Genomic DNA, 22,796 nt, shown 5'->3' on the forward strand with positions numbered 1-22,796 from the left:
AGAGAAAGAAAGAAATATGGGGACAGCCAAAAACATAGGTGATAGTGTAGTTAAGTTTTTTTTAAACTAATGCATTTTAATTATATCTTATGTAACATTCAAAAAGATATTCTGGACTTCAACCCCTTTTATATATCAGAGGAGTATTACATAACTGTCTTTCACAGTTAAAAATCATACCACAATACACACTATCACTTATTTGAATTTGAGATAGGTAACACTGTACTATTAATCAACATCAAATGCTACTTAATAATGTGATCCCATTTATTCTTTTGATATATGAGATTTTTAAAATTTCATCTTTCATCATGACAGTGTAATAACTGATTTGCAAATTAATTATTCTAGGCCTTTCAAATGTTAACGTTCATCCACATCTGTTCTGAACTTGGACAAAAGAAGAAATGCACATTTCTTTTTAAATGTGTATATAAGTCTAATGTGAAGTTCTTGAATTAACAGAATGGGCATCAGAATGCTGCTATATCATTAAGGACAGCCACTTCTTAGTAAAAATATCTGAAGAAGAAAACTTTGGAACAAGAACAATTTGGGCCCAAATGGCTTTTACAATAGTTCCAAAATATAAAAGAAGATACTGTTACATTAGCAATAGTACAGAATAGCCAAATTATAGAATAATCATTCTTAAAGCACAGTGAGTTATTTTTTACTTTAGGAAATTATGTTTCTAAGGCATACATTTTAAACCCACGACAGACTTCTTTACCAGCAAGTTGTACAAACTGTACACTTAGAAGAAACAAGGGAGTGAACTGTACTTTAGTATAGTTGTGATAATTTAGTTGCATTTCTAAATTAAACTTTTAACATTAAAGACGTCAGTTTTGCTTTATATGTGAACTTTCACTCTGCTTATAACTAATCTGAAAAACTAAGGCGTATAACTAAAATAAAATTAGTTAGAATGATACTGCTTTATATGGTCAAGATAAAGTATCAGGTTTTTTTCTAAGTAACTACTGTACTTATGAAATATAAAGGAGATCAGAAGCTCCCATTTCCAAACATTTCAATGCAGTTTTTTTAAGCTTTTCACCTATCAATTCCACAAATTGTCCCATTATTTTAATGTTAAAAAGCAATTAATATCACTTTAATTATATCAATTGAATGCATCTGAGGTCCTGGTAAATTATTTTTTTCTTTCACAGTATAGATTATATGTAGGATTTCTTCTTAATGCTCAAAGAAATGACGGGTAGTTTGGATAAGGATTGGTGGTTTTTTTACTTCCTCCCCCAAAGAGCTGATGTTTTTGGCTGACTTTTTTTTTTTTTGCGGGGGGGCGGGGAGGGGGAAGGAAGAGAAAAAGTCTGTAAGTTGAATTATTGAATAGGCCTACACTGAAAATCTTCCTTGACCAGTGGTGACTGGAGAGAGGAGAGATGAGGTCAAACACTCTTAGTATAACAGTATCTGTGTAGTTTTAGAAAATGTGCAAACTCCTTCAGCCCCCTGTCCCTCTCCTCTTATGTGCTGGTACCTCTGGACCGTCCTGAAGCCATTTTAGAACTTAGGAAGGAGACCCACTTGTGTTTTGCAGGTGCTGTGGTGGCAAGGATAACCTCTGCTCCTTTGCCGGGTGTGTTACCATGCTGTTATTGAATGTCTTTGAGGATTAAAGACAGCACAGAAAATTCCAAACCCACATCCTAACACCTGAAGCTCGCACAATGTTTCTATAGCAGATGGCAAAACATTTCACTGGAAACTTGATTTACCAAGTGAATATCCAGATCTGCAGAGTTTTTAATCTTTTCAGGCACCGCTGAAGATCCTTACTGGATTTTCGGCTCTATTCCGGGTTGAAAAACAAGACCACTTCTAGGTGTTTTGCGCACCCCAGCCCCACCCAAAGTCCCGACGGGCCTACAATTCTCAGTGTTTCAAGCTGAGGGTCTTTCCGAATGAATGTGCATTTTCAGTCCCGGACGTCTAATAATTTGTGGGGTAAGGGCAACACCATAGGACTTTTCGGACAGTCGAAGAGGGTGAGAAGCCGGAGAGGCAATTGCCTCCTCGCAGTTGGACGTGAGGCTCGGAGCCCGGCTGTCCTCAGCTGTCACGGGGGGAGGGGGAGGGAGTGCTGGCATTGGCATTGGGCATGGAGTTGCTCCAGCCGCCGCGCCCGGTCCCGCCGCCAGCTCACCTCTGCGGAGAGCTAGGCACTCACCGGCCCGCTCGCCCCTGCTCCCAAGTCGCCCTCCGGCCCCAGTCCTCAGGCATAGGTCGCCGGAACCATCCAGAGGGATGGCCGCCGCCTCCTCAGGGACCGCTGCCTGAGGGCCAGGGCCGGGGAACCCTGGCCGCCCTGGCAGCCCGTAGCACCCGGGGCGCTCTGGCGGTTGCAGTGAGGCACCGGGGCCCGCTCCCCCTCCCCGCCCCCGCTCCCGCCTCCTGCCTGCCGCGCCGTGCGCCCGCTTGCCCCAGCCGGCTGGCGCAGCAGCGCACACACTCACTCCGAGGGCGCCTCCAAGGTTACCCGCGGGGTGGGGGCTGGGGCAGTCTCCGGCCACTGGCCTCCTCCGCTGCCTTCCTATCGCCGCGGCTCTTCAGCCGCTCCAGGGCGATCGGGTTCCAAACCCCAAAGCAGAAGAGACTCCAAAGTCCGGGGAGGGAAGTCTCAAGCTGGGAGCAGACGAGCGTCCGGGCGGGGGGCGGCCTTAGTTGGCTCTGGGTGCTGGGAGAGTCGGGTCAGGCGAGGTCGCGGCAAGAGGGGGCTGTGGCTCCGGCGGCCGCGCTCCGGGCCGCGCTGGCTGGGCCGGGGGGCAGCGCACAGGGGCTGCAGGCAGCACCGAGGCATCCAAGGCGCCCCGGGCCCGCTGGGGGGCAGAGACAAGCGGGCGGCCAAACCTGCCGAGGAAACTAACTAAATAAAAGGAGACTGTTATTTAAGGCGCGGAAATTTGAAATATTTGGACAGGAAGAGAAAAGAAAAGAAACCTTAGCGAGGGAGGGGAAAAAAAAAAACACAACGCGAGCTAACGGTTTTGAAACTCCCCCACCCCCACCCCGGGCTTTTCTGCGCGCCCTGAGGGAGCTCTGGGCTCCAGCTTCCTCGCTAGGGAGCCGGGAGCTGCGGTTGGAGTCTGGAGAATTTCGAAGGAACAGAAAGGATGACTCTGCAGCCCCTCCATAGAGGACTTGGGTTGACGACGGGCAGAGCCTTTTTACCCCGAGTCTTAGGCTGGAAGCTTGTTTCCAGCCTCTCATTAGGTCCCTAACGTGAATCTGATTATTTTGAAATTGTGGTGTAAAAATCAAAGCAGTCTCCATAGACCAAGACCCGGACTTTTCCCCTCCACCCCTCACCCTACCCCCCTCCTTTTTGATGAAGGTCGCTTAGGGCAGTCAGGAAGGCTGGGAGTACGACCCTTTCTCGCTCCAGCACTGTGCTCTTTCAGCACTTCTGGACGATTACTTCTTCCCCCGGCAAAAGCCGAAAGCACCTTTTTGGGAACTGAGATTTCGAAACCAGTCCGGGGCTACGGATTCCACAACGTTTGTTTGACCCACATTATCAGGGACATTTACAATATTACTAATTGAAATGCTTTCCTGGGACAGAAATATTTTATCCATTTATTGGTCTCCCAGCGTGGTGTGTGTTTGTAGGAGCTCATCACACTATTAGGAGATGTGTATTGTTTATCAGAGAACTATTGATTTACTACCAAAAAATGATAAAGTGCAGTTTGCTTGGTGGCTTGGAGACCAGAACATGGACTGAGGTCCTTTTGGTGTTCTCCCCCACCCTCCCCGCAACCCCTCACCGGCCCTGCTTTGCCCCAGGTATATGCCGGGGGTTCATTTTACTGAGCAAAGGCTAAGCCTGAGTTTCCCGACGTGGATGCGGGCTCAGAGAATAATTGAGAAACGCATCTCTGCCTACTGCCGCGCCACTCTTTCTCTGTCTTCGTCCCCTGAGGCCCTGGTCACTTCATTGATTAGCACTTGCCTCTCTACTCTGCATCTGAAAAAGCTCAGATCCTTTCCGGTCTCAGCTGGCTGTAAATTAAACCCCGTTAAACTCTGCAGTATAGTTTCTTCCATCCTATACATTTCGGTGTATTTGTCTTACTGAATATTGTCGAGGTTTTTAAGAGATTGAATAATGGCTTTTCATATTTCCTAGAGGGGACCACACAACTCATTTCTAAAATACTTAGATTAGCAAAGCTATTTCCTGCGAAGAACCAAAGAAAAGTGGCGATGTTTTAATGTCTAGGCAAGTTTTAGGCTGATGAAGAGAGAGAGAGCTCTTTCTCCTCACCGTGCTCCGACCATCTGAGACTAAGGCAAGCGCAGAAGTACCGCTCTTTAACTTCAATGAACATCCTATATTCGAAATAGCTAAAGAGCGATTTTAATGCTTATCCTTGGTGGATACTGAAAAGTCCATTAAATCGACTTTAAGAAACATTTATCTTTTACAGTTGCAACTTGTAAGAAGTATTACTTTTATTTTTAGTAATAGTCTTGTGTTTAGAAAGTATTCAGCTTACTCAAGCAGTGTATTTTGTATATTGATTCTAGTTTTTAAATACAAAATACACCCTTTTCTTTCAAAATCATCTCAATTTCTACTTTTTTCCTAAACTTTAAAATAAGTGTTTTACATTTAATTTCATGTTGCTGTCAAAAATAAATTTTTTCAGTAACTTGTGGTTTGAGATGGCAGAAGTTGAAGTCTTGTTGCACTTGACATAGGGAAGGTGAACTTAAAATGCCAAATGAAAAGGATTTTTTCTTGCATATTCTTTTATACTACTATGAAAAATAAATTATCGAAAACCACTTGTCTGCAACCTTCCAATCCTTGTTAGGGCAAGCATCAGAACCATGTCCTTCAATAAACCTTCAAGTATTTTGTTCTTTTTGGAGCGAGGGCAGGGAGCTTATGAAACAGAAGGAGGGACCTTTTACATAAAACATTTTTGTTCATGTGGGAGATGAAGAATAAAGTATTTATAAATTTATAAGAGGTAACTGCATTGAAATCCTTTGGTGAAATCTTTAAAATAACATTAAGTAGTAGATACAGGAAAATTCTCTTGGAAATTTGATATTTCTATTTCATTCAAAAAAATTTTTAGCTAGATGTATTATTAAGAGTTTCATATGCCTTTACTAAAAAGTTTTGAGGGAATCAAGTACTATGTGTAGGAGTGGCCTATTTATTTACTGTAAAAGTTTCTATATTTATTATACTGTAGCCCCTAAATAAATAATGACACATGTAATTAATATATGTATGTTCTTGCTAAGCTTTTTATCACCTCAATATTGGTATTTGCAGTGCATTTTAATACTTAAACATTTTATAATTTTACACTTCTGGTATTTCAGGGAGAAAAAGCCATTGTTACATTTAGCATACTTATGGTATACTTTTGGGAAATATACTATTTAACCAATTGTTTCATTTTGTGATTTTAAAAAAATCAACAAATGGGAAGCACTTTTTAATGGCAATTTCTTTTTGAAGTGGCTTTTAGGGCTAACATATATTTGATTCCAGATCGTTACTTCTGAAACCTGTTTTTCAACGATTTAACTTAACTTTGAGAAAAAAGGAAGATCAAATATTAGGATAAATCTACACTGAGGTAATTTCAGGTTTGATTTCCAAAAAAATGTTGTTCTTACTCTATTTTAAAGCAGACGTATTAGGCATCAAGTAAAATCTTTGCTGGGAGGCATGAGGAGAGAAAGAAAAGCATTTAACTGGATCATCAATAGAATATGTCTAGTTCTGATGTCAAGACTTAAAACACCATGATCTTTCAGTTTAGTTCTCCTTAGCAAGAAGCATATCACATGTGGATTATAAGAGGCGTGGAAATCACAGAAAACATTGTCCTGTTTTGAAAATGTGTTTTAATCAGGCAAAAGAAACATCAGGACAAACCATTTTAAAAACAAAGTCTCCAAGTTGGGTACTGAGACTGGCAAAGGGAGAGGCAAGGAGAAAAGTCAGGGAAAGATAAAATATTCAGAAGAAAGCCAAAGCTTTTGCAATTACATGTTAGAACTCAGGGTTTTGCAGGTGAAAGAGATGTTGCTTAAATATATTCATAAAGCTGTAGTAAGATTTCCACTTAGCAGTTTCAGAGGCTTTAACTAGCTGCTTAAAATATGACAAAACTGAATTTTAACAAATGATATTAAAATAGGACAGCCAATCAATTAACTGACAAAACAGAAGACAGTGTGGGAGAGCCCTCCCCACATTCATTGCAGATTCGCAGCTCCCTCCGCCCGGTTTCCCTCCATCAGGCTAACGACCTCGTTTCTCCGGTAGAGCCTGGCCAAGTCGCAGGCGGTGTCCCCCTGATGGTTCCGATGCCCCACTTTGCAGGCCGTGTGCTTCACAAGGAACTCCACCACGGGGAGGTGGCCTTCTTTGGCAGCCAAGTGCAAAGGCAGGTTCCCTTCATTATCCTCGATGTTAACATCAGCTTGAAACTCCAGCAAAGTCTGTAAAGTGTCCAGGAAACCTGCTCTGGCCGCATCGTGAATGACAGCGAAACCAGTTCGGTCTTTCAAATCGGGATTAGCACCTCTAAGTAGTAGTCTCCTGGCAATCTCCGGATTTCCAAGTTTCATAACCTAGAAGAGGAGAAAAAACGGTAGAATCCTTCAAGCGCTCCTACTACAAGACTCTTTTAGAATATCCATCTTTCTATTTATGTAACTTTTTTTGGTGAAGGAGTGCTTTGGGAAGACCTATGTGATGGAGTTTGAAGGGCTCAGTTGCAGCAGATGAGTAAACGTAGAAGAAAACTTCTAAAAATTGAGCTTCTATGATGGAATATCTTAAACGAGCCCCAAAGTAGGATATATCGATTAATAAAAATAGAATGAGTGCGATTGTACAAAATTCACTGACAACTCAGCTCTCTGTCTCCCATAAAGAGTTAGTGTAATTTCATGAATTTATTAAAATAAAAGAAATGGAATTTGAGATTTAAGTAAGTCTTCTGTTTGGTTCATCATGTTCATAAAATGTGCCTGGGGTATTGGTTCTGTAAAATTAAATGTGGGTAAAAATTTTCTAAATAGCTAAAAAGAAGGAGAATGAGTTTCTTTAAATCCTCAAAGAAATATTTCCACACACCAGACTCCATCTAGGCTGATTTTACTAGTGTAAAAATGATCTCTTAAAAATCCAAACCTGGTATTTTCTTAAATTATTAATTTTCACAAGTTCTCTCCAAACAGATAAGCCCGAAGTTTCCAAGTAATTTTTAAATGTTTTTTTTTCTTTGCAATTATTTCATGTGGGTTACTAGGTGTATTTAGTTTTTAGAATCCTCCACTTGAAAAATTAAAACGTTATTGAATATTAAAGTGTTTTTTTTTAAAAGCAAGTGTTTTTTACATTGCCAATGATACTGATTTATCTAAAACATAACATATTAATGATATGCCTTATATTAGACAGGAAAAGACTGTATGGCAACTGTTCTTAAAAGGAATGGAACAGTCATTCTACTATTTTACTTACTGTCTCCTAAAAAGTTTTAGCTAGTTTCCAAATTTTCAATTGAGCAAAAGAAGAGAAAGTAAGATATTTAACGTATATTTTGGGACATAGAAAGCTTTGTCTGTGGTTTCAGCCTGTTTGTTAATCAACTGGTGACCTCATCTTATTTCCTTTTGCAGTTATTATCAGGCATTTAGGAATAGTTATTTGTAAACTGCCAATATTTTAAAAGCCAGAATTTGATATTAAAATTTGCTATCAACATACAACTAATTTACATGATAAAGACTTATGTACCGGTGTTTGAATATATTTCACTCTAATAAGAGGTCTCTATTAGGCTCTCATAATTATAAAGTATTTTGTACAGCAGCATGAAATTATACAATACATATAATCTAGTTGTGAAAAAATATAGTCTCATTAACATGCAAGGAAATTTCAGCATTTTAATTGTTTTATTCCTAGGTATATTCATAATAACCTAAAGTTATAGTAAATAGATTGCATAGTAGACACTCGAAATTAAATACATCCTGGAAAAACATACAAAACTGATCTATCTCTTTAGAATGTTTGTTTTAAAAATCACAAATTAAGTAATATAAAATATATTTAGAATGAATAATATTTTATTAATTCAAACTATATAGATGACCAAGATGTTAAGCTTCCCTGTTGATAAAACTCTGCTGACTTTTGGCCTTTACTTTGGGGCAGTGGTTAAAAATGATACATAATTTATTTTTTAAGAACTTAGGTGAAATACACTTTTTGGTTATTAAAAATTAACACAATCTAATTTTTACCACAACTGCCTCTAAATATTTAGTTACATTTAAGGACCTGAACTGAGAAAAATAGGAGACAGACACCTTGGATCTTTGTAAAGCAAATGTACGATCAGGGCCTTTGATATTATCCTGATTGAGAGGCTAACACTAGGAAGAGGGAAAAACCTTTTGTAATTCAGTTAAATAAACATTACTGTAGGAGAAATTTTGCCATATTCCACAGAAAATAATAGCAATGCTGGAAACTGTTTTGAAAGAAAGTTCTTTCTTGAGTTATGATACAACTTCAGTCAGGATTATACATACTGAAAACAAGCTTTGAGACTCCTGTTTGTGTGTGTTTCATTATATGTACTACGACTAAGCCACAATAAGTGGGTGCTAATATCTTGATAAGTATGTTTAATATAAACAAGACTGCAGAGTTGTATTAAAAATGTTTGTCAAAACTTTTGTTTTGCAGTATTAATCTCCTAGTTTTCCTGCTCGTCACAAGTCCTGCAAGATCCTATTCTTACAGGGTTAAGTGGCTCATTCTTTGTGAGATTTATATAATATTTGAATGTTCAATAGGAAAAATTTCAATATATTAAATTTATGACATTACTATCATCACAATACCTGTTAAAAACTACGAGGTGGAAAAATAAAAAAATCCTTTCCCCACTTAATATATCTGAAATAACAAGATAAATAATTTAGTATCTATCTATAAGCTTCTTCAATACTGAAATTTTTGCAAAGTCAGTGTATTCTGATTTAAAATATACAGGGTGTATGATTTTCGTCTGTTAGTAGTACATCTCCTGTCACTTAAATTTTTCATTCTTGCAAATAAAAACAAAGCACTCTAAAAACCCTCTCCCCAGTGGATTTTCAAAAACAGCTTTAAGTGTTGCATTTCAAATACGAACTGCTTATAAGAATATCATCAGAACTCAGATAAAGCAACTGTTTGAGACTACTTTGCCATTTTTCTGTTTCTAAGCCTTGCAACCAAGTTACATGATAACGTTCAGAGGAGGAAAAAAGTTATCAGGTACAATACTTGGCAGCTGAACATGTTTCATTTGTTGCTTGTAAATCTAATTACTAAAAATTAGAACATACCACGGTAAGACCGCAGAGACAAAAACACTATAAACTGAGCTCTGATTAGAAAATTCAACTTTTTATTCCTACTCAATCCTGAATGGGTGGATGGTATTATATTAACTGTGAAATGTACATCCTGTGCCCGTGCCCAGGCCACCCATTCCAAACGAGGAAAGGTCGTTTGTCAAAACTTGAAGCATTTGAAGGAAAAATACCCTCCCCAGTAGTCAGGAAAATTAACGTTAAAGTCAATTATTGGAGCAAAGTACGGAAACCACTAATAGCAGTGTATTTACTTCAAATAATAATCATAATAACGTGTTTACAGAACTGTCTAAAAAAAAAAAACCAAAAAAACTCGGCGCTGCTACGACTGGTATACAATCCCCACAGTCACAAAAACATTCCAAAAATTAAGACCAAACCTGGAACCCACTTGATATAGAGGATGTTATTGGATTTGACGAGTTTGTTCAAAGTACGTCATTTTGGGGAGTTGGATCCACTTAAAGATATAAAATATGGCAACCAACTAGTTTTAAGAACAGTGAAATTTAGTACCCCTGAAAGCTTGAAAGCTATTATTCTAGAAACCCGGGTCACGTAGGCAACATTGTTGACCTGTTTTCCCCACCTCTCTGGATACCAACCTGCAGCGCGGTCCTTCCAAATCCATTTTGTGCATTGACGTTTACATTATTTTGCAACAAACTAGTAAGTTGCTCTAGGTCCCCCCTGGCAGCTGCGGACGCCAACTCGTTCCCCCAAGGCTCGGCCATTCTTTAGGGTCCTGACGATCGGGAAAAGATGAATTAGTTGTTTTTCTTTTTCCCCTTTCCTTCGCTCCTAACCAGGCTGCATGATGGCATCGGAGACTGACAGAAGGACTGGGATGGTTAATCTGGAGTAGAGCTTGGTAGTAAATACTAGTAAGATCTGCCTGCCAAAAGCCCGCCCCTCGATTCACACGTGATTATTCAGCAAAACTGAGCCATTGGAGAGGGGCTCCGCTCCTCGCTTTTTAGCTTAACCCCTATGAAGAATTCTGGTGATTAAACTGAGAGATATACAGACACACATATATTCCTGGTAAATTACTCTGGACGTAAAATGTAGGCAGAGCTGGCACGTACCTACACTACAGATCCCCAGGAGGAATGTATGCGGAGATTTAAGGGACTAGGTTAGGGCAGAAAATACCGTGGAAAAAGAGACATGGGGGAAGAAAAGGTATTAACCCACCCTTGTTCTCAGCAGTGACTTGAGCCGCGCGAGCCAGTACCGCAGGGGCAGGTCCTCCGAGGGGCTCGGTCTCCATCCGTCTCGGCGAAGGGGTAGTTCTGAGTCCTCCGCTGCAGGGAGAGCGCCTCGGTGGCTGGATGCTGATGTGCTCCGGGGGTTAAAGATGATCACCAAAATCAAACGAGAGTAGCAGTTCCGTGGCCCTCAAGTTACAGGTCGTAAGGACTCCTCCGTGGCCTTCGATTCTCCGGATGAGTCTTAATCCGCGTCCAGGCCGAGCTGCGGGCTAATGCCTTGCGGGAGGGCTCCGGAGCCCGCCCGCCGGGCTACCGCAGCCCTGCCGAGCCTGAGAGGCCGTGGGAGCCAGGCTCGGCGCGCGTCTCCGGAGACGGCCGGGCGCGCGGCGGGCCCCCGGCAAGCCGGTCATGCCGGCCCCACCGGGTCCTGGGACGCCCAGCAGCGTGAGGAAGGGGTAGAGAGATGCGGGAAGTGTCTATGGAGCCCCGGCTGCTGAGGCAGCGCGCTGCAGCATCGCGGCTGCACGGGGCAGCCCACTGGTAACTTCCCGCCTACAACCGAGCCAGTTCAGACTTCCTAATGTAGAAGCTCATTGAGCGACCGCCGCTTCTTTTCCTTACTTTCCCGGTTTTCTGAGGGCTCCAGAGATCGGAAGGGTCCTAGGAAGTCTCAGGCCAAGCTCTGAGTATTGCGAGTCGCCGCAATTCCAGGGCGCAGCCAGTTCCGCCCTCGGCGAGAGCTCAACGGCTTCGGCGCCCTGTGCCACTTCGCCAACCTCTCGCAGTCCCCTGGCCTGTGCCCCCAGCCTGTGCCGCCGATAGGGCAGCGGCCGCCAGCCAGCTGTGCCCGGGAGCCTAGCCGGGTAGCACCGCTTCCTCCCGAGCCGCAGCGCTCCCAGTGACAGTTTCTTTTGTAGCCGGTCCCCCCCAAATCACTGGTCCCTGCTCCCTTCACCCCTACAGACACTTGTGCGTCTTGCCCCTTTCTGGTCTTTTCCTTCCCTCCCTCGCTTCTTTTTTCGCTCAAACAATTGCTGCTTCTGTTGCCGCTGCAGAGACGGTGCCGGTTTCTTCTCCCTTTTTTCCGACCTCATCAGCTTTTTTTGAAAAGAAAAAAATTGAGCGCTTTTTGAGTTGAAAAACCCGCCCCCATTTTAACGGCAGAGTTTTAAGGAGGCTCGGCGGAGTTACAGCACCGCGGGAGCGGGAAGGCCGGGCGCCGCCCACGCCCCGCCCTCCGCCCTGGTGGCGCTCGAGCTCTCAGCCCGGTTCGCCCCGCCCCCAGCCCCGCGCCCTTTCTCCCGCCTCCCGGCTCTCCGCTTCCCTCGCTGTCTCCTGCGCTGGCTCCCACCCGCCAGCCCAGCGGCCAGGCCCGGGCTGGAGCGGCTTTCGGCCCGGCAAAGCCGGGTTTGGCCTCCTTTGGCTGGCGGGCGGAATGGAGGGTGCGACGTGAAACCCCGAGCTGTCCTGAGGCCGGCGGGGCCGGAGGTGGGGAAACGAGGCTTGTTAATTAAGGGTGCGGAGAGCCGCAGGGCCTCGGAGGCTCGGCGGCGCTGACTGTTGGAAGGCAGAGAGGAGGCTGGCGCGGAGCTAGTCTTTCCCCGGCCTTGGCGGGGCAGGCCGCCCGCCTCAGCGCTCCCCGGCCAGGCTCTCGAAATTCGGGAGGCCAGGCCTACCGCTGCCGCCGCCACCTCCGTGGCGCGCTCTGTGCAAACTCGGCCTCTTTTTCTCAGTCCAGCGCTTCGGCCCCGCACCTGCCAGATCAACGCCCAGGGCCGCGGTGGGCCGAGGTGGCCGCGGGGATGGAGGGAGAGACCTGACTGACAGCAAAAAACTGTGCTCAGAAAAAGCAAAAGTCTTTTCTAGACTGATTGTTACGAAAACTAAAGGCATGGTGTAGGTAAGAAATCACGACGAACTCTGAAGCCTTAATGTTCCAGGGACTTGAAACGGAAATATTCCATTTCTTTGGGGAAAGGGAGAAAAGCAATTAACTTTAAAGCCAAAAAATTTTTTTAAAGTAGGTCTTGGGAAGGGTTTTCTAAGAAGGCCATTTGTTTTTGTCAAAGTTCTCTCTGACTACTTTAGATGGGACTTGTTTGGGGTGGGGGAGGGGTGTCTAAATGTAAAGGAATAATATCTTCCCTAATGTTTATTTCAGTCGTCCGAGGCACCAGTTCTCTGTACTTTTACTTCCTTTTTTAGCTATGTAAGATTAATTAATTACTGCTTTCTATATTTTTTGGTCTTAAAAATATCCAACACTGTTGCATGATGCACCCAGTGGGCAAAATGAAACCAAACAAAAAGTGACAGGTGGTCTAATTATTACCGGCCTCTAGCAAGCATATTTTCAAGCAACATCTATACCGAGCTCTTTGAGGTACACTGTAGGTATTAGCAACGAAACACACCAACAACATCTGGATAGTCATTAGCAACAGATTGCCTGGTAGGTAGAGGGAGAGTTCAAACTTTGAACAATCTGGTGGTGTTTCCTTTAACGGAATTGTTAACAGAAAAATAACCAGAGCTATTTTCTTAGGTGACTAAACTTGAAATGTGAATCAAACATGAACTACAACACAAGAAATTAACTCCTCTTGCTTCTTACGTGTATTTAGACATTTCAAATAGAACTTTTAGGATTCCATATATACCAGTAAATACCATAAATAATATAATTTACTTCTGATTATTCTGGGAAATTAATATGTAATCCTTCAGTACAGCTGGAGGGTGTGTGATGATATAGTAGTATTGTTGGCTGATAAGGTAACTGGCATTAATCCAACTTATGAGAGTTGCTGTCTAGCATTTATTATGGTTTCTAAGAGAAGACAGTGTAATAAGGAAGATTCTTAAATTGTACTCATGTGAAGTATAGGTATACATGGATTATAATTTTCATGAAATAAAATTCTTTTTGCTGAATAACAAGAAATAAAATTTAGGGTAATTTAAGATGCCTACAGAGCTGGATTAAGATTTTTGGAGATCCTAAGCACTGAAAAGATTTTGATGTCCCACCAATTCACCTAATGTGTAAATAAAAATAATACAAGACCAAAAAATAAATGTGAAGAAGTCCAACAAGGTTCTGACTTTTCCCATCTTACTACTTGAGTGATTTTGCTGAAATATTAAACAATTTAAGGAAGTTGTGTGTGTATGTGTGTGTTTGTTTTTCACTTTGGCTTTGCTGGTGTCCTAAAGCATATACTTTGTTTGCTTATTGTATAACCCAGAACTGGCAGTCCAGAGGCACAGAAGTTACAATTTTAGTTCAGAAAGCATAAGTAAGACTACAGAGGACCCTCAATGAAAATCTCATATTGATTGCTAGTTCACTGAAATAGATTCAAAGGTGAGTATCTCTGCGGTCAACAAGCTTACATTCTAACGTGGTATACAAGAAAGATTTACAGTTAAGAATCTACTATATTGAAAATAGTAGTTTGTCTTTTAACACAGTAATGGCACATCTCAAACACTGAAACAGAGCCTTTTAGTTGGGTATAAAATACAAACAGTCATGGAAACTTTTTCTTTTCAGCAATTCATACTTATTTTAAAGGACTTATAGAAAGACTATAATCAAATTCCTTTGTGCTTTCCCCCTCTTTGACTTAAGTATGCATAGTTTCTGAATGACTTATGGGTATGTGTATATGGTATTTACAATTTATTTACATAGTTTCAAAATCTTCCTTTTATTATATTTATAGATCCAAGAGAGGTAGGAAACAGGTTGGTACACTCAGGGGAACTTTTCATCATTTCATTATTGTGGCATAATGAAATGGCATTTGGCATTTTATTTCTGAGATTCAGTAGGCTTTTTCATATGGGTTCTCATACCACTTATGGAAGTCTTTTTGTAAAGTGAGAAAAAAATGCACAGTAAGCAACTCAAAAGTTTATAATGGCAACGATTAATATTTGTGTAGTGTTTCCTGGATATAACATACGATGTATACATTATTTAATCTTTACAACATCTCTGGGATGTAAATAAAACTATCTCCTCATTCTTTTCAGGTGAAGGAATTGAGATTTATAGAAATTGTGACTAAGGCCAGTAGGTAGTGGATATAAGATTTGAACTCAGATCTTGGATTCCCAAATGTTAGGCCTTTTCCACTACTTCAGAGTCCAGGACTCTGGAAGCTTTGTGTTTGGAACCCTTCCAGATTTTTCTCTAAATGCTTCTTCCATGGGCTGGTATTGGCCTGTATCCTTTTCCCTTTCTCTGTAATAAGTTGTAAAAGAAAGGAAAAAAAAAAAAAAAACGAGACAGGATCAGGCACTAGTGCCTTAAGGAACATTAAATCATTATATATAATATGTTTTTGATTACTTGAGTGTGGATCTAACTGTAGTAGCATTAATCTCATGATTTATAATTGAGTAACAGTTTAAAAACTTGGTTAACTTAATTGAAAGATCAAGCTTAACACCCCCGATAATAAGTCATGTTGATATCATGTGTCCCTGATATGATGTGATCAGGACATATTATGTTTGTGGTCTCCCCTAAATCCATAAACTCAGCATTATTCTGAGAAGACATTATAAGACAAACCCAAACTGAGGGGCATTCTGTAAAGTTCTGACCACTATTCTTCAAAAGTCAAGACTGAGTAATTGTTAACAATTGGAAGAGGCTAAGGAAACAGAACCATTAATCCTGGCTTGGACCCTGGAACAGAAAAAGTACATTAATGTAAAAATCCAAATAGAGTCTCTGAAACATTACAGTATTATGCCAATGTTAATTTCTTAGTTTTGATAGCAGTACCATGGTTGTGTAAGATGGTAACATTAGAGGAAGCTGGATTAAAGGAACATTCTGTACTATGTTTGCAAGTATTAGATAAATTGAAAATTATTACAACTAAAAATTTATCAAAATATTTACAAATAGATTATATTATATATATATTTGAAAAAATATGAAATAAAACTTCCTTTCGAAAGAAGAATGGTAAGATCATGTATGGATGTGAGAGTTGGACTGTGAAGAAAGCTGAGCGCTGAAGAATTGATGCTTTTGAACTGTGGTGTTGGAGAAGACTCTTGAGAGTCCCTTGGACTGCAAGGAGATCAGCCCTGGGATTTCTTTGGAAGGAATGATGCTAAAGCTGAAACTGCAGTACTTTGGCTACCTCATGCGAAGAGTTGACTCATTGGAAAAGACTCTGATGCTGGGAGGGATTGGGGGCAGGAGGAGAAGGGGACAACAGAGGATGAGATGGCTGGATGGATCACTGACTGGATGGACATGAGTCTCAGTGAACTCCAGGAGTTGGTGATGGACAGGGAGGCCTGGTGTGCTGCGATTCATGGGGTCGCAAAGAGTCGGACATGACTGAGCGACTGAACTGAACTGAACTGAAGATCAAAGAACATGGAGATTCTAGAGAAAGATCTATATTTGAATTAGACTGAGCTCCATGAGTTCATGCAGTAGAACAACTAAGGATGGATATATTAAAACCATTTTTCTTTGCTCGTGTTTATGGACAGAGAATATACATTTTTATTCTCTTAGTTTGTGACACTGCAATGAAATTGTTTAAGGAAGGAATTCTGGTGAAATGAATTTTCTCAATTCAGTATTTATTTTTCTGGTAGAAAATTACTCTGGATATCCAACCATGAATAGTTAGGTCATAGAGAAGAATCAATCGCCTCACTATACACTATGGAGGGTAAAATGTGGGGAAACAACAGGTAAGTGGAAAGAGCACTAGTTTTGACCTAGCCTCACTGTATAGCATGACTTTGGGCACATTATTAACTTCTCAGAGCAGTTTTTTATTCTGTTTATTCCGTTGTAAACATTAAATGAGATAAAATACCTGTACATACTAGACATCCAATAAAAATAAATTCAAAAGCTTTGGTTGTTATATACCCAAGACTTTGCCATGAATGAACTATGGTGAATATAAAAATACATGGAATGAAATGGCTTATAATCTCAAGGGACGTTCAGACTTTGAGGAGAGATTAAAACATGCATAGGGGCTTCCCTGGTGGTGTGGTGGTTAAGATTCTGAGCTCCCAATGCAGGGGTCCAGTTTGATCCCTGGTCGAGAACTACATCCCACATGCTGCAACTAAGACCTGGAGGAGCCAAATAAACAAAAATAAATATTAAAATGTGTAGATGAAACAATTAGACAAAAAAATTACAGAGTTTAATTACAGAGTATTAAATTGTGTTGTAAAGATCGTTAAAGCAGTGATTAGAAAGGAAGAGAGTCCTTGTTGGCTTAAGTTTTATGAAAGAGGTTATCCTGAGAAAAGCATTTAGGAACTGGTGTACAAGTAATACTGGAGGAGGGCATGGCAACCATTCCAGTATTCTTGCCTGCAAGAGCCTGGTGGGCTGCAATCCGTGGGGTTGCAAAGAGTCAGACATGACTGAAGTGACTTAGCACACATGCATACATACAAGTAATAGCAACTAATATGTTTAGACAGCTTTAAGGTTTCTGAAAAGTTTTCACAAGCATTATACACTCAATATTCACAATCACCTTATGAAGTAAGTTTTATGAGCCCCATTTTAGAAATAAATTGAGACTCAGAGCTAAGTTTTTTGTTTTTGTCAAGGGGCAGAACTAGAACTCAAGCCTAGTAATGCTATGCAGTTTATGCTTGTTTTGTAAAAATATCTTATGCTTCCATGCATTTTCATAATTGTTTTCTCATCACCTGAAATAGTCATGTCAGAAGCTGGAGTCAGAGAGTCTAAGTGACCCATCCAGTTTTCCCTAACTAATTAGTTGGGAAAGCAGTACTAGAAACCATATTCCTGAATGTTCAGTGTACTCTTCCCTGGTTTCTACATTACCACATCCTTTTAATTTCCAGATGGAGAGAAGGGAGGGAAAAGGGGAGCAGTACTAGATTTGAATTGGCTCGGATACACACACATTTCCTCACAGAAAAATCTCAATGTTGCAGGATTTGCTCACTTGCTTTGTGCTGAGAATGACATATATGAATGGGACAAGTGAATTGCCACACTTAAATTGCTGGTAGTATGTTTCACCTCCTGATTCACATTCATGCTTTATTTTGGAATTCCTTGGGGGGCAGCAATTAACCAGGAAACCCTTCAATTCATATGACTATGGAGGGTTCTATTCCTTATCTAGCTGATTCTGGGCTAAATACAGACTGTTTTCATTTAAAGAAAAAAAAAAAACCCACATAATAAACCTAGACCTTTGGAACACCACAGTGCTCTTCGAGTTCAGGGAATACAAAGATCTAGGCCTTGATTCTATATGGTGATTTCACTATTATCTATTTCAACTCTACAGCACAAAATTATCCATCTTACTTTACACTTTCAGGATTTTATATACTTTCCAAGACAAATACAAGCTCTAGTTCAATCCAGAAGATGATATCTTCCCAAGTCAAAGTTGAACCAATTCTATTGTCACTCTTCCTCCAGCGACAATTACAAACTATCACACTTCACTGTACATGCTGCTGCTGCTAAGTCACTTCAGTCGTGTCCGACTCTGTGTGACCCCACAGACGGCAGCCCACCAGGCTCCCCCATCCCTGGGATTCGCCAGGCAAGAACACTGGAGCGGGTTGCCATTTCCTTCTCACTGTACATAGTCTTTGTCTATTTTTGGCTCAAAGCCTGATCATCTTTGTCTTGGGATGGATATTCTCACCTTTCTCAGCTTCCATGTCTGCCCCATAACTACCGTGGGAATCTGGTTATTTCTTACTCCTTGTTAATTATGTCTGAGGATGCAAGGCGTCATCCTTTATACATTATGTCTGAAGATGCAAGCGTCAGGGCTTGGGATTGAGTATGACAGTGTGTAAGTGGGTTTTGACAGGTTGACGTAAAAGACTGTATATGAAGTTGTATTTTGGTGAAACTTTGTTAGAGAAAATGTACATTTATGAAATGCTGTTAGACGGGTTGTGACTGTGCTGAGTTGGTTTGTGAGGGCTGACGTGTATGTGTGCTACTATATAACAACGTAAGGAGCAGAAACTGACCGCCAACCCAGCCAGAGAGAGGCGGTACCTCAGGCCTTTGCTTGATTCAAACCGGAAAAACCTGTTGCGGGACTCCAAGCTCCCGCAGTTTCAGGTTGGCGTCCCCGCCAGCCGCGCGCAGATCCCCGCCGGGTAGTCGCGAGTCCAGCGCTTGACAGGAGAGCAGTCACGTGGCAGCCGCAAAGCGCCGCTTTGCGACCTCGATGACAGGCAAAATGTGCGACAGCCTTGGCTCTGGCCAACCAGGGGCGGAGGCGGCGGCCTGGGAGGAAGCGGAGGAGGCGGAGGCGGCCGTGGCGTTTGCCCGCCTGCTTTTTCGCTGTCTTTCTCCGCCCCCGCCGGTCTCGCCGCCGCTGAAGAGAGCCGGGTGCGCGGTGTCGCAACCTGCCTTCATCCTGGCCGGCGACAGTAAGACCGGACCCACATCCTTACCAACCTCTCTGTCTGGGAGGCTGCGGAGCGGGCTCTACAGGGTACAGGCGGGCGGCCCAGGCGCCTGAAGGTTACCGAGTGCATGAGCGCCTAGCCTCCCGCACTGCCCCGCCCGCCGGCCCGCCGGCCCGCCCGCCGGCCCGCCCGCCGGCTCGCCCGCCAGCCCTTCGGCGCCCGGCGGCGGCGGCGGCGGCGGCGACGGCCGCAGGAGGCGCAGTCTCCCTCCCAGGTGCGCGCTTCGCTCCCGGAGCCGCGGAACTCGGCGGCCGCCATGACGTCCAACATGGACCGGGAGATGATCCTGGCGGATTTTCAGGTGAAGTATTGGGCCCGATTATCCTCCCATCTCCAACCTCGTGGCTTCCCAGTGCCCAAAGGGTGGCCTCTTCACAGCGTTTGTTTGAGCACAGCAGTGCTGTGTGGTTTAGGTTTTTTTTAATACAGTACCTGGCTTGGGATGTGTGTGTGTTGTGAGCTGTGGGGGATTATGGTATGTTGGGGCGTGTGTAGAATGTGTTATGTACGGTTTGAATGTGGTTTATAGGGTGAGGTGGTATTGTGTTGGGTTGTTTTGTGTGTGGACTGTGTATTGTTTCCTGTATTATATGAAGAGTGTGTAGAGTTTGAAGGTATTAAATTAAAGAGTTTGAAGGGGCTTCTAAGTATGAGGTGCTTTGGGTGAGGAGTTTGGGTTGTTTATGAGGACAGTGTGCTGTGTGGAGTGTGGGTGTGGTGTTGTGGGTGTGGTGTATTAAGGGGAGAGTTAAAAAGAATGATGAGGTGGTAAGGGTAGCAGGGCATTGTGCTGGTTTTGAAGGAGAATAAACATTTGAGACTTTGATGCCTAATTAGATTCTTTGGGTATAGGAAGATGAGGAGTGTATATATCAAAGTGAATTTACAAACTGAATTCACAAGTTGAATAAATTACCAATCCATGCTTTTGGACTCCCTTCCTCTACAGATTTGAATTACTTGGTTGGTGTTCTTTCTCCAGGAATAATTTAAAGGATGAGCTAAGATTATTTCTTAGTGAACCCAACTGTAGTGCCACTGGCATATGATTGTTTTAGGGAGACCCTTTGAAAGTAGAGCTGTATGCTTCACGAAGCACTTGGAGTTAGAATACCCTGTAAACACCACTTTTGCCTTTTGATGTTTGAAGAAAATGTTGTAGTGAGATGTTTTTAATCATTTATTTTGGCATTAACTTAGAAGCTTCAGTTACATATAGGCAGACATTTCCTTCCTTTAACGCTGTCATCATTGCACATGGTCTAACATTAGCTTAGTAGGCAGTATTTTTTCTTAATGATATTTTGTAGGGCTTTTCTTCTTTCTTTGATTTTTAAAGTTACTTATTCTTACAACTTTATATTCTGATGTCCATTTCCAGAGTTTGCTTTTAATTATCTAAGATACCTGCTACATTAGGGAAATGCATGTGTCTGCATTTCATTATACTGTAACTTTCAAACTCAGAAAGAGGTTCTGAAAAGTTGACCACAAGCTTTTGGTGCTTTGTAGGATTAGGATTGGCCTGAGATTTTCTGCCTAATTTCACTTTCTTTTTTCATTCTCCAATTCAGTCTTCTACCTAATGTGGAATATGATTGTGTGACAAAGGACTCTATATATCTAGAAATGGTTTTATCCTTTTGTAAAATTGTTCTGCTCTGGTAGGAACAGCTTTAGACTACAACAAAAAGGATAGTTTACTCATTAAAACTTACTCTAGTAACTTGTTGCTGTTTTCTCTCATTATTTGTGACAATTATTATGCTCAGATGTATTGGTTTTGGTCTGGAAATTTAGAATTCTTGTATTCAGAGGTAAAGTAAGATTTTCTGACAAGCTTTTCAGATTTTATTTTGAGCACATGAAAACATTCTAGTAAGTTTTTTTCTTCAAACAATTGGCAATGCTGTGAACAGTTGTTTACAAATGGAAAAAAGAAGCTTATGGCATCTGCATCAAACAATTATTTGCCAAATGGTGAGAGTTAATTTCATATTGTCAAATAGGAAGGAGAATATTATTGTAAAATAAAGTTATTTAGAAAACCGTACACAAGCATGTTAGCTTTTTGTGTATTTTAGGAACCTTGTATTCCTCTTGCAAATGATGATTCCAGATCAGTTTACTCCAGTGGACTTGGTTTTAAAATGGATTATTCTTCACTATGCTGTACACCTGAAACTAACACAGCATTGTAAATCAGCTGTGTGTGTGTGTGTGTGTGTGTGTGTGTGTGTGTGTTAGTTCCTCGGTCTTGTCCAACTCTTGGTGACCCCATGGACTGTAGCCCTCCAGGCTCCTCTGTCCATGGGATTCTCCAGGCAAGAATACTGGAGTGGGTTGCCATTCCCTTCTCCAGGGAAATCAGCTGTCTCCAATACAAAACAAAAATAAAAATTATTCTTTTAAATAATATTATGTAAAAGTTTTATAGAATTAACCTAAAAAAAAACATTTATCCAGTTACCAGAAACCAATCAATTTACTTTAAAAATTATAGCTTGAGATTTGAGATATAGATGTATGGATGATACTGGCTTCTTCTGTAACTGGACAAATTGATTTCCCCAGCAAGAGTGAACATAGTGTAATTATGTTCTGCTTATTTCATATGATTGTGAAAATTAATAATAGTTTTGAGCTCATTGCTGCCATTGTAGAAAAGGACATGATTTTAAAATGTGACTAAAATTTAAAATAATTACGTTTATGACGTTGATTATTGCTAGATAATAGGTTCTTACAAATACAGTGTCCAAATGTGGGAAAGTTCTTGAGAAGGATTTTGTATTCTCTCTAAATATTTCATCTTAATAAAGAAAGGACTTCTGGTGAAGTCAGTGGAGGAGTGGCTAACAATCATATGAGGTAAATAGAACATAATTTTACTATGTTGAGTTTTGGGTAGGGAAATTGATTTGACCAGTTATAGAAGAAGCATGTATCATTCAAGCATCTACATTCCAAGTCTTAGGCTATAATTTTTAAAAATTGCCTGGTTTCTTTTAATGGGATAAGTAGTGGATGAAAGATTATGGCTCACACTTAATGGAATACATTTGGTTTTGTAGGTGAGTGAACTAATTACAAAGCAAATATATTTCCAATTGTCTTCTAAAAGATTTCTCCCCCTCAACCCCAAGTAAAAGCAGCTACCAATTGGAAAAAATGTTAAATTGTGGTGAAATACGCATAAGATAAAATTTGCCATCTTAACTATTTTCAAGTTAAGAGATTTGAGATAGAGATGCGTGGATGACAGTTCAGTGGCTTTAAGTATGATCACAGTTGTGGAACCAACCATCTTCAAAACTCTTTATCTTGCAAAACTGTAACTCTGTTTCTATTAAATAACTTCCCATTCTTCCTTCTCTCCAGTCCCTGGCAACCACCATTCTTTCTGTCTCTGTGAATATGAATGCTCTAGGTACTTTAGATAAGTGGAATCATACAGTATATGTTCTTTTGTGACTTACTTATTTCACTTAGAATAATGGCCCCAATATTCATCCATGTTGTAGCATGTGTCAGGATTTCCTTCCTTTCTAATATTATTGAATACATGGAATAATATAATGGAATATGGAATATAATGGACTATTAATAATACTCCATTTTGTGTAGGTACCACAT

At 41.3% G+C, this 22,796-nt stretch overlaps 2 protein-coding genes across 5 annotated transcripts in view; one reads left to right on the plus strand and one right to left on the minus strand.

Moving 5' to 3' along the window:
- Window positions 1-5,887: 5,887 nt before the first annotated feature.
- On the minus strand, window positions 5,888-11,852 carry CDKN2C (cyclin dependent kinase inhibitor 2C). The gene is made up of 3 exons (XM_061412024.1): window positions 10,651-11,852; window positions 10,059-10,198; window positions 5,888-6,642 (listed from the first exon to the last, which is right to left on the minus strand). The coding sequence occupies exons 2-3, from the start codon at window positions 10,185-10,187 to the stop codon at window positions 6,265-6,267; spliced, it is 507 nt and encodes a 168-aa protein (XP_061268008.1). The 5' UTR covers window positions 10,188-10,198; window positions 10,651-11,852; the 3' UTR covers window positions 5,888-6,264.
- A 7,523-nt stretch (window positions 11,853-19,375) lies between these two features.
- Window positions 19,376-22,796, plus strand: part of FAF1 (Fas associated factor 1) — a 498,425-nt gene continuing 495,004 nt past the window's right edge. For all 4 annotated transcript variants that reach the window (XM_061412021.1, XM_061412019.1, XM_061412022.1 and 1 more), the window contains exon 1: window positions 19,376-19,461. In XM_061412021.1, the coding sequence (XP_061268005.1) occupies window positions 19,417-19,461 (45 nt within the window). In that variant the 5' untranslated portion in view covers window positions 19,376-19,416. The remainder of the gene's footprint in view (window positions 19,462-22,796) is intronic.

The sequence above is a fragment of the Bos javanicus genome, chromosome 3 (assembly GCF_032452875.1).
Source record: "Bos javanicus breed banteng chromosome 3, ARS-OSU_banteng_1.0, whole genome shotgun sequence".
NCBI lineage: Eukaryota > Metazoa > Chordata > Mammalia > Artiodactyla > Bovidae > Bos > Bos javanicus.

Excerpts from the sequence above, each read along its gene's own strand:
- CDKN2C (XM_061412024.1), bottom strand. The coding sequence starts at position 10,187 with ATGGCCGAGCCTTGGGGGAACGAGTTGGCGTCCGCAGCTGCCAGGGGG. Across the intron at positions 6,643-10,058 it reads TTGGAAGGACCGCGCTGCAG|GTTATGAAACTTGGAAATCC; the intron begins GTTGGTATCCAG and ends CTCCTCTTCTAG.